The sequence below is a fragment of the Anas platyrhynchos genome, chromosome 4, assembly GCF_047663525.1.
Source record: "Anas platyrhynchos isolate ZD024472 breed Pekin duck chromosome 4, IASCAAS_PekinDuck_T2T, whole genome shotgun sequence".
Classification (NCBI taxonomy): Eukaryota; Metazoa; Chordata; class Aves; order Anseriformes; family Anatidae; genus Anas; species Anas platyrhynchos.
Window position 1 is genome coordinate 69,969,495 of NC_092590.1, and position 12,089 is coordinate 69,981,583.

The following is a 12,089-nucleotide window of genomic DNA, read 5'->3' on the forward strand; positions in this document are numbered from 1 at the left end:
GCAAAATGTTTCCAGATATCACTTCACTACACCCTCAACAGGGTCCTTGGGAGGCTGAGGAAATGTATATTTAGAAAAAGTAACCAGCACCTTTACAAACCCACCACACTTACCCTACCTTCCCTGCATCTTGGCTTGCTAGGCTCAGCATGCAGCCAGCAGACTGAATAGAAGATGGAGATAAAAAAGGTTCCAACATTTTTTTTTGTTGTTGTTGTTTTGTTTGTTTGCTTGCTTTCCCCTCCCCTCCCCTCCCCTCCCCCCCCCTCCCCTCCCCCCCCCCCCCCCTCCCCCCAGAGCTCAGCAGCAGAGTATTTGAAATGGCAGGAAGTTTTTATTTATTTCTATTTTCAGATGTATACAGAACATGTCAATGAGCAAATTCAATGGTGAACAGATTTTGGTAAAACTGAAACCAGGACCAACAGATCCAGCTCTTAAACTGAATCTTAAAGGTAAAGATCTCCCAACACTGTACTCAGAACTATGCAATTTAGATCACCTTCAAGCCTCTGAATGACTTAAAGCCCTCCTCTCTGTTATTTTACCAGGAGCTCTGCACTGTTCCATAAATGTCATAAGACTTTCTTTTAACCTAGACTTTCTCTGATCTTTCTAGAGCTTTACAATGTCATCCTCATTCCAAATTTCTCTAATTTTGTTTTTCAAGTGAGCAGAGGGCAGAAGAAGGACTTCTGAGTGTGGTCTACATCATGTTTTGTTATTGGTTGTTTTTTTGTTGTTGTTGTTGTTGTTTTTTAATAAGGATAATAAAGAACAAATAATAATAAAAAAAAAAAAGCTATGGTCTGTCAACTCAGAAACGGTCCTTTGGGACAATGCAATCAATAGACTCCTAGACAATAGGCTTAACACTTCCACTGCTTCTATCAGTTTTGGCACAGTCCCAGGGATTCAGCTGAGCTGCTTGTCTATTATGCAAGGGAAAAATTAAGGGAGAATTCAACCCAAAGTGCACAAGAAAGGAAAACTGTTATAGAGTTGATTTTCCATTACCTCCCACTGCGTTTTTTATTTACCCTAAGGTGCATTCTGTGATGAGTTTGGCCTCATCTATACCAACATAAATCTGAAGTCTCTAAACAGAAGCCAGTAGAATCATTTTGGCTTTTTACTTGTGGGAGTGAAGCACTTGGTCCAAAACATGCACAACAAAACAAAGTGGTGGTACTGAATACTCACTTTACAGATGTATCTGTTTGTACAGTGCCTTTACAACAATCCATCATAAGCAAAATAACAGTCCTGCACTCCTTATTCCTTATTTCTACTCCTTCTTTCTGAATTTTTTCCCATTGTAGTTCAAAACTTCAAGCAAACAAATGCGCACAGCTACCCATAACTAAGCTTAGTACAAGAAAAAGAGTGGGAATCCGTAATAGTTTATATAGTATTGAGGTCTACTTTATTTGCAGAGAGACTGCAAATTCAATCAATACTTCAAATGACAGACAATATGAAACCATCTGTTCCAAAATGACTCAACAATACACATATATACTGTAATAATGAGACTAAAACAAGCTCTAGAACCTAAAACTGATGTGGAACAGTCCAGAAGATTTGGATAAATCTGAAGGGCGTGTTTTCCCACCATCATTTCACTAGCATACTACAATGTTCAAAAAACATCAATATCTCCCTTTATTTTAGAAATGAGGCAAGCCTGTGATACTTTTGCCTGCTTCTGCAATTCAGTTTTACAGCAACAGCTTCTCAGCCCATGTAACTGAGAATCTCAGTGTTAACTTAGGAAAATGTGGAAGAGAAGAAAGATGCTTTATATTGCTTATGAGGCAAAATAAGTCCAGTAAAAATCCTCCTCAGGGCATCGTTCTCAGAAATCTCATTATAGTTCACACAATCTATTTGTTTTCACAGTACTGATTTATAATGCATGAAGGCTTGGTGTTGACAGTACTACAGCACTATGCTTTCCTTTGCTCAAGGTCACAAACGAGGTCCACTTAATGAAGTGAACCTTTGCTTCCAAAACCAGCCAGGCTCTGGCACCATCCTAAACAAAACTCAATACAGAAATGTCCAGCTATACCAAAGACCCCGTAATACAGAAGCTTTGCAGTGCACAGAGGATTTATATATTAAAAAGATGAGAAAGAAAAGCTTTCTTCACCACCTTCCCCTCAAAAACACCCACATGAAATGTCCCTGTGTCTCAGTGCACATCCCCTGGGCTTCCATCATAGCAATTTTCAATTTCAGTGGATTTCTCAATAACCAGGGTAGGATTTATAACCATCCTGGATTGGACATCTTCCCAGCATTACATATTATACCAGACTTAATCCCCTCCTGAAATGTTCAATGGCCTTCTATACCTATTGTTTGCTTGCTGTGCATAAGAAGCGCTGTGATGGAAAGCGAGTGCCATGCAGCAAGGGGCACTCCTGCCCCAGAGCTGCCCTCAGCAAGCACCAGCGACCAGTGGGCTGTTCTCATAGTTCATCCCCTTTGCTAAAAACCCAATGTACTCATCGTTATGTTTCGTACCATCCTCCTTCTCCCCACACCAACAAAGCCAAAGGGCTGTCCCCTGCTATCACCTCCAGAGGAGGACCAAGTCTTTCCCCCTCACTGGGATATTCAGGAGCTATCGCTGTTCTTGCTTTCCACCCTTCCTGAGCAGCCTATTCTTTTTTCTGCACACTCTTGAATACTGTGCTAATAGAAGAAAGTTTTGTTCAAGCAAATGTGCAGTGCATAGACCTGCCAATGTCCCCTTTGCCTCACACTGCTGCTAACAACACCTCGCTGAAGGAAGGACACACGTGGCCCCTGTTAGGAACTGGGCGAAAGAAAGTGCTCTCTGAAACTACTACATGGGAAATAAATAAATAAAAAGAATTTCCAGCCCCTTTTCCGATGCAAACGCCCCCTCCCCTAGCGGCGGAGGCCGCCCGGCATTTCGGGACTTGTAGTTCTCCGCGCTGCGCGACATGGCGGCTCCGCGGGCGCTGGTAGTTTTGGTCTCCACTTTCCTCCTCGCTGCTAGCTCCCGGGCCAGCAAATACTCCCGGGAGGCCAACGAGGGGCTGGCCGGGGCCAAGCGGCGGGAGACCGGGGAGTTCCGTGTGGTGAGGCTGAACCAGATTTGGGAGAAGGCGCAGCGGGTGAGTGGGGTCCGCGGCGGTACGAGGGGGGGATGGCGGGGGTCGGGGCCGGCCGCGGCGGCTGGAGCGGGGCGGTGCGGCCGGAGGAGAAAACCCGGGGACTCCCGGATAAAATCCCGGCCGTGCTTCGCTAGATCCTCGGCGTGGGGTCAGGCCTTGGGGTGCTGTGGTTTGTCCCCGGGTTTTAGGCCTGGCTGCCTCTGGTGGGCTCCTGGGAGCAGCAGCCGCAGCGCCCCGTCCCCTGGGGACCTTGCGGTTTTCTCGCAGTGGCTCGTTTCTCTTTTCTGTCGCGTGTTACGGTGTTATAGAAGTATGCCGGCCCGTCGTTATATCCAGTGTCTTGCCAACAAGTGGAAGACAGTGAAGTCCCTCAGGTACCAGGGAGTATCTCAGACTGTCCCCTATACCTGCACCCTGAATGCATTACCTCTTTTAATGGCCATGATGTGCTCATCCTGTCCTGTTGGAGGGCAGTGGCTATTGTCTCTGCTTCGTAAATGATAGAAGCTCACTTCAGGGTAGAAACCTTTCACCTAGGTGGTTATATCATCTATATTTCGTTTACACCAAATCACATGCAGGTGGGCCAGCAACTGGATGTCACTGTTATCAGGTGAGAGCCTTAACTGTGACAGTTTAGTACTAGAGTTTCTTTCACTCTAAGCTGAAAAAAAGTATTTAGTTATACCCGTATTCTTGCCCTGAGTATTTTGGACCATGCAGAAAAGGCTAGTGGCTGGTAAGAGCTCAGTTCTTTCAAGCAAAGGAATTAAGCCTGGATGGGCATTCCCTAGCCTAAGTGACTGGATTTGAGGCAGGGTATTCCTCGTTGGGTTGTGTTTGGCGTCTCATAAGGGTTAGTCAAAAAACAGAACACACTGAGTCCACACTATTTGACTACTGACACTAGAGTACAGAACTAGTGAGATGATTAGTCATTTCCTTTACAATTAATAGCAAACTTTTTACTCACTTTTCCTCCCAGAACATTAGGACACAATTCTGCTGAGCAAAGCAGTGTTACTTGTGACCACCGCAGCAGACACTCTGGCTGTCCAGGTCAGCCTGCTCCGGAAAAACAAATGAGTACCTGACTAAAGTTTAGGGTTGTTTGCTTGTTTGTTTTCAGCACATAAAAATAATAACTAAACTGGTTTCTGCTAAGTGCTTCACTTTTATCAAACAGTTCTCCAAAAGTAGTAGTAAATAACAGTACAGAGATCCTTTATATTTAGTAGTAAAGGGTTCAGAAGTTTTAATATGTGCTATAAATTTTATATTTATCTGTGATTCTAACCATTCTATATATTGGTAAGTTATTTCAGTAAGCTAAGTGCAAGATACAGAGAAAAACTTGGTTTAAAAATTGCAATAATTAAGTAATCTTGTGGCACTGAATGTACCAGAACAGACTAAACTGAAACCAGCAACAGTAATGTGCATAGGTTCCTAAATTCCTGTCAAAAGGAATGTAGTGCAGTAACACACTTATGACATTTTTCCGAGTTATTTTCAAATAACCTGCTAAAAGCCAAATGAATGGCTGTCTTTTCAGTAGCATCAGTTTAAACATCCATTTCTGGTGTTGAAAAATAATACCGAGTTCTGAATCTGTGTTTAGTAAAAATCCTGGATTCTCAGAGGAAATGAGAATTTTTGTATTCTTTAATTTGATTTTAATGGGAAAAAAAATCCTGAAAATACATTTATATTAGGACAGATGAGCATGGCTGGTTCAGAGCTGGATCCAACCTCCCAGGAGCTGGCTGCTTGGGGACCTGAGGTGGATCAACTGGGAGAGCTCAGGCAGAAACGTGCTGCTAGCACGTTTTTGATTACCGCTCTTCTCCAGGCTTTTCTTCACCCCACCTTCATGTTATAAACACATGTGCAAGAAGTTCTTTAGCTTTAATGTGATTTGTGTCATTTCTCTGTTTTAAAGTGAATAACTGAAGTGACAAATTTGAACATTTTGGCTCATCTTACAGCAATACTGCTTAGCCAACTGCATGTTAGTCATAGTCTTTGTTCCTGTTTTCTCTGTGTATTTCACAAAATTTCAAGCTGACCTATCATGCATTTAAATCTTCTTTTTTTTTTTTTCCTTCAGTATCTTCCCTTTTTCTTCTGTTATGTTGGAAGGGAATATATCCAGGTTTTCTATGTGTATAATGTGCATAAGCCATGTTGAGAAGTGATCTGGGTAAACTGTGTGCTTTGTTTCTAGTAAAAAATGAGATAAAGTGGTTCTCTGACCTGTAAGGCCATCATCAATGTCCTGCTAGTCTGCAAAACAGTACCGAAAAAATTTACCAACTCAATCGAACTGTGAGGTTAGAAAGTGGTCCACAAGAAAGGTTGTGTAGGGGCAATGGCACATTATTTGAGAAGTTTGGTCATAACTGCATTTTGTGAATTATTGAAAAGGAATGGATTTAATTCTCTGACTTAAATTTAAATCTAAACAAAGCTAAGAAAGGGGAACAACAGGTTAATTATATTTTCTTTCATATTCCTTGTCATTGGTACTGGGCATTTTTACAATAGGGTTGTTTTCAGAAGACAGTCCCATTAAAAGAGGGGGGAAATCCCGTGTAAATATTACTTGAAGGAACTTGCAAGAAAGATACAACTTTTTAACCCCTGCACAATTTCACTGTTGTCAACATAGCTAAAGAGCTGAGTGAGAAGGCTACATTATCACAGTCTGTTAACATTAATATGCAGAGGGCATAGCCATGTTCACAGACAAGAGGTGTATGAATGCTGTGGCTCATACCTTCAGACCCATGTAGGGGTAAAAAGAAACAAATGCTGTGCTATACTGGCTTCTAAGGTAACTTTGCAGCAAGAGATGACACCATGTAACTGAAAACAAACCATTCTCTGTTCTCCTTAGCTTCATCTCTCTGCTGTGAAACTGGCAGAGCTGCACAGTGATCTAAAAATACAAGAAAAGGATGAGCTAAGCTGGAAAAAACTGAAGGCTGAAGGGCTAGATGAAGACGGAGAAAAAGAAGCCAAGCTTAGACGCAATTTGAATGGTAAGGTGCATCTTTGCAGAAGAGGTTTAAGCTTTGCATCAAATATATATATATGGTTAGACACCTGTGTAAGTGTTTGAACCATTAAATACTAGGTTGTCTTTCAAGATGCTGAGTGTACAGCAGTTCTTTGGAGGTGAGTAGGGAACTGCAAGTGGATAAGAGCTTCCTTTGCTCCTGGTGTTTTCAGAAGTCATTATACCTGGGGCCTTTGCGTCTTAAACTGTTAGCCTCGCTGCTGTAAGCTGCAAAATCCAGCTCTGGAAGTTAAGGATGCAGCCTATCATCTTCCATACATCCATAGCTGGTTTTAATGTATCTTCTATTCCCCGTGCAGTCATTATGACAAAGTATGGAATGAATGGAAAGAAGGACTCTCAACTAGTCGATACCAACTATATTAAAGATGGTACAGAAAGCGATACACTGGATGACCCAAGACTGGAAAAATTATGGAGCAAGGTGGGTAAAATTTCCAGGAATTGCCATGTTGGAAATCTGTGTTTTCTTCTCTTCTGAGTGCTCTCGTATTTGGAACTGAATAGCTTTACTGCTTTGTTTTTTAAGTACTGGCCAAGCTGCTGTGCTCTGTAGCTCAGATCATTGTGCATTAAGGGCATCCCACCTGCATCCAGGTCACTAGGTGTGGCAGGTGCTCTTTGCCAAAAAAAACACCCACAGCAGTCATGGAGGATAAGATCATAGAATCATCCTGAGCTGAAAGGCACCCACTAGGATCCTCGTGTCCAACTCCTGGCTCCACACAGGGCTACCTAAAAATTCAACCATGTCTGAGAGCATTGTCCAAACGCTTCTTGAACTCCAGCAGCTCGGTGTTATGACCGCTGCCCTGGGGAGCCTGTCCCAGTGCCCAACCACCCTCTCAGTGCAGAACCTTTCCCTAACACCCAGCCTGACCCTCTCCTGTCTCACCTCCATGCTGTTCCCTTGGGTCCTGTCACTGTCCCCAGAGAGCAGAGATCTGCATCTGTCCCTCTGCAGCCCTGGCTCCATTAAAGATGAACACAATTCTTCCTCAAATTTCACTAAATTCATGATTTCTCTTTTTTGTTTTGTTTTGTTTGTGTTTTTTTTTTCCTGTTTTTCTTCTTGTCCTTTCTGGGCTTTTTTAAAAATTATACATTTAAAGTATAACTTATTGATGGAATTTTTAGAAAGATGTTTGGGGGGTGTTAAATAAGGATTTAACCAACGCGGTACTCAAATGAAACCTTCCAGGATTTGCATTCATGCATAAAAAATAGAAAGTGTGTGGTCTATTTGGGCAGTTAAGACTGGCAAACTAATTTACAAAAATGAGATAATGCAGTTTTTAGAAACAAGTAGATAAAGCAAAGAATTCTTAGACTTGGGTAATATGGTAGCAAAGCAGAGAAAGAGATTTGCTGGGTTTTAAAATGTTACTGTAACTACATGCAGCTCTGGCAAGGAACATGATGTCATGCGCTCTGGGGAACAGTAAAGTGCATCACTTAGAAATATTCCCTAAGCAAAAAAAAAGAGTTGGGATTGCATAAGTATCAAAAATGTTCACTTTTTGGTCACACATTACAGGAAGTATGTCAACAGAATTGTGTGTGGTGCGCCGGGTGTCTGACTAGTGCTTCCCTCGTTGCTAAAAAGTAGTCCTGAGAGAAACAAATCACTGCAGAGTATGGTAGTGATAAAATCTTCACTTGCCAGTAGAACAAGATTTCTTGAGTAAAGACTGTGCTTAATATCATACTGCAGCCCTCATTCAGTTGATTGCATATGTGTCTCCACGGCCCTTACTTATTGATCAAATTGTTTTCCACAGAATAGAAATGACAGAGGCTTTTCACTGGGTAGTCCATAGCAAGTCTGGCTTTGAAGGTCTGAAGCAAACTTCTTTGGGATATGATTAAAGCCACTATGTCCCACACGTCTAAATCCTGCCGTCATACTAATACAAAGGGGTTCAAAACAAAAGAGCTTAAAGAAAAGATGGGCTTAATAATTTTCTAAATGTCGTGGGAAGTGGGATGTTTTGATAGATGAGTGCATGTTAGAGCATTTGGCCTGGGAAATATAATGAGTTCATGTTTCTTTCAGGCCAAGACCTCTGGGAAGTTCTCTGATGAGGAATTGGATAAGCTTTGGCGAGAGTTTAAGCACCACAAAGAAAAGATTCGTGAATACAATATTCTGCTAGAGACTGTGAGCAGAACAGAAGGTGTCTGAACATTTGTCTGATGCTTTGAGATCAGTACAACTGTTTCTCTGTCCACTGCCTCCATTGTTTCCAAGTTTCTTTGAAACTCCTTAAGTCTGACATTTCTGCCAGAACTGCTTTGCAGATGCTGACATTCCCAGATATGCTGACATTCCCAGATACTTGCCGGGTTTAGTTCTGCATTTGCTGCCAAAAGTCTTGCAAGCTAATGAAAGCGTTGCCATTTCAGTTTTCTGATTCTTGCCTATGTTACAAGCAGGGAAGACGTCATCAGATTACCAATGATGGCTGTTCTAGTTTACTAGAAATTAAGCAGTAAGCACTGCTGCAAAATGTGATCCTAAATCTACAGAATATGCATGTTTTATCTCAGTAATGGGAGCCCAAGAGGATATGTATCTTTGGCACTGAGCTTCATGTTAAAGCATTGAGGAGCTGAATCCAGTTTGCTGTACTAATCCTAGCAAAAATTTTGTTAGAGCCAAAGTTTTCTAAAGCTCACAGGCAGCGTGACATTCTCATTGTAGAGCTGAAGCTGCTGGAAGTCATTTCAACATTGGATGTCCCGACTGGCTCAAGAAATGCCTGGGGGAAGGGCATGGGATGTATCAGCCATATCTATCCCATTTTCTTGGGATATTGCTAGCCTAGGAAAATAAGAACATTGCCTTACTAAAACTGTGACAGGTGGTCATAAGAGGTAAAAGGCATTTCTGTAATAGCACCCTCCGGAGCACTGAGGAGCACTGATCATAGTATTAACCCACAAATGGAGTTATTGCTTCTCAGAGTCTAGTGTCAATGCTTTATTATACTCAGCTCAGATGCTGAGAACTGATCATATTTTATTTTCTCCAGATTTGAGGGATTTCTGGGGCTTTAGACCTATCAGGATTTGACCCAGAATCAATAACACTTTTATATTTCAACAGATATCCACAAAAATGTCATCAACCCATCTGAAGAGAACGTGGTGAAAGAGGAAATCTTGCACAACAAACACAGAGAGCTCAAAGACAAGCTAAGAAGCATCAATCAGGGATTTGAGCGTTTGCGAAAAGTCAGTCACCAGGGATATGATGCCACCAGTGGTATGATACAGCATTTTTTTATATTTATTTGGTATCAATTTCATTTTTTAATAAATCAATGGGAAAGTAATGATTATTTAGTGTCATAGTACATGGTGTTGCTACTAAGAGCTGAAAAGATAGAGCCAGGTTGTTCTATTTACAAGCTGACACTAAAAGCCTAATGTAAGGAGAGCAACAACCTGTAAAGAGCACAGTTCTGTATTCCATGCCCACATGGGAAGGGATATTACGCCTTCTGTAACAGGAAGACAGATATATGAGACAACATGCAGGGCAAACAACACCATTATTCAGTTTCTAGGGTTTGGGGTTTTTTTGCTTTTTAAAAAATACTTCCTACAATGCTATAGTTCTAAGTTAAGTACTTGGATTTTTTCTCTCTTTTCCTCCATATAGACATATTAGTAATGCAGTGTTTAGTGTATCCTTTTGTATGTGTGTGCAAAGGGACACTCATCATGCAGAGGAGGTGGGCATAAAGGCATTATGTCTGGATTTTCATTCGGTGATATGTGTTTCTTTAGAATTTGAAGAACCAAGGGTGATCGATCTGTGGGACATGGCGAAATCAGCCAATTTCACTGAGAAAGAACTTGAATCTTTTCGGGTAAGGAGAATCTCGTATGGAAAGCTACTTTCCCACTTAAATGTTCTGTGTTACTCTTAATGCAGTCACTTCTATCTTGCTCTTCAGACGCCAAATAAAAATCTTTGATCAGAATGTTTGAAATATACGAAACTAGTCATATGTATGGTTCCATTATAATCAGCAAAATGGAAGTGTCATCTTACTTACTCACATGTAGCCCAATGCCCTACATTGGGCATTGCACTACAAAAGAAGCAACTGTGTTTTAATTACACTACATTCAGTGGCCCTGCTTTTACAAGTGTCAGAGGAAAGCCTGCTGAAGTCTCCAGCAAGGCTTCTACTAACCTTAGTAAGATGTTTTTGTCAGAATTTTGCAGTAGCAAAAGAGGTAAATTTTGCCTTCATATCTGCCCCAGCGAAAAGAAAAACTCTATTCCAACAGTAAGAATACATAAACTTTTATTTGATATTCACTGCTGTCATCTCCTAGCACCTCAGAGACATCAGCAGTCTCAAACTGATGTCTCTGCAGCAAGTTGTGTTCAACATCTTCCTTCAAAACTGGGTGTCCGGGTGGTGGTGATAATGTATTGTACAGACATTCTTAATATGCAAAGAACTGAAAAACTTACAGTGCCAAATTCAATAAAACAGTATTTAGGGATGTCTTGCAATAAAAGAGAGGAAAGAGGAAGCCTTGGAAAGAAAATACTTTGAAGCTGTTTGTATTTATTGTCTTAGGAGGAGCTGAAACACTTTGAAGCAAAAATTGAGAAACACCATCACTACCAGAAACAACTAGAGATTTCACACGAGAAACTGAAACATGTAGAGGGAACTGGAGATAAGGAACATCTGAACAGAAATAGAGAGAAATATGCCATGCTGGAAGAAAAAACAAAAGAGCTTGGATATAAGGTATGTATAAATCCAACATACATACATGTTGAAAATTTAACTCAGTAGCAGAGGGAATGCCAATTATCCAGTGCTGATTTTTCATGCAATGTGAATGACTTTAAGAGTGGGAGGTTAAGGCACACCTGTGCTCCATGTTTATTACAGGATACACAATTGTTTTTATAAACCTAATTCTAAAATGCCTGAAAACTCCCTAGTCTCAGTCCTTCCTAAAAGCTGAGGATTTTTGTCACAAGTACTGATAGCAAACTCTGAATATATGATATTAATTTATTTACTTTTTCATCATTATTCATTGTCTTATTAAAATTTGTTTTATTTGTTTTGTTTTCCTGCTAGGTAAAGAAGCACTTGCAAGACTTATCCAGCAGAATCTCTCAAGGTCTTCAACACAATGAATTATAAACATCTGTTCTCCTTCATGGGATCCATCTGTGAACACAAAACAAATAATGGTGGTTTTTCTTTCTGAACAGGATCCACGAAGCAGTCTTTCTGAAATACTAAGGGTTGAAGAAGGTTGTCCTGTAAGAAAACTTCTTTTTTTGGTCCACTTAGTTTTGTATTTGCACTATTAAATTAAATGATTGCATTAGAAATTTAAGTTGCACATCTTGGATCACATAAATCATACGTGTGAATCAAGTAACAGCCTTTGAAATAAGTAGCCATTTCAAAAGGAAACACGTGTGAACTTCCAGAACATTCCTGGGTAGTAGAAAAAAATACAGATTTTATAATTAGTTAAGGTATTCTGATAAATAAAAGCAAGCACTGAGGTACGGGACATTAAAACAGAGGTCAGAGAAGTTTTTTATTTCCATGTTTGACTTAATGCCTTTCCTACTGAAGGTAACTAAAATATTTCTACTGAGTTGAGCAGTAGTTCAGAGCTGCACTGTATATAAATCTTCCATGTGAGATGGGGAGAAAGGATAAGGAGGAAAAAAGTACTGAGGTTAGTTCACAACTTACAGACTAACACATCAGAAGTTACTGAATGTATATGTACAATTGTCATTCATTGTTGCTTGGTTTTGTTACATTTAGTCATTAAAAATCAAAACAGGA

The 12,089-nt window shown here is 40.7% G+C and overlaps 1 protein-coding gene across 1 annotated transcript; it reads left to right on the forward strand.

Moving 5' to 3' along the window:
- Positions 1 to 2,929: 2,929 nt before the first annotated feature.
- On the forward strand, positions 2,930 to 12,089 carry LRPAP1 (LDL receptor related protein associated protein 1). Its single transcript, XM_038178067.2, has 8 exons — positions 2,930 to 3,152; positions 6,052 to 6,196; positions 6,534 to 6,658; positions 8,291 to 8,411; positions 9,344 to 9,502; positions 10,030 to 10,112; positions 10,839 to 11,015; positions 11,358 to 12,089. The coding sequence occupies exons 1-8, from the start codon at positions 2,979 to 2,981 to the stop codon at positions 11,421 to 11,423; spliced, it is 1,050 nt and encodes a 349-aa protein (XP_038033995.2). The 5' UTR covers positions 2,930 to 2,978; the 3' UTR covers positions 11,424 to 12,089.

Coding starts and splice junctions, on each gene's coding strand:
- LRPAP1 (XM_038178067.2), top strand. CDS start 2,979: ATGGCGGCTCCGCGGGCGCTGGTAGTTTTGGTCTCCACTTTCCTCCTC. Junction 6,197..6,533: donor GCTTAGACGCAATTTGAATG/GTAAGGTGCATC, acceptor TTCCCCGTGCAG/TCATTATGACAAAGTATGGA. Junction 8,412..9,343: donor GACTGTGAGCAGAACAGAAG/GTGTCTGAACAT, acceptor ATATTTCAACAG/ATATCCACAAAAATGTCATC.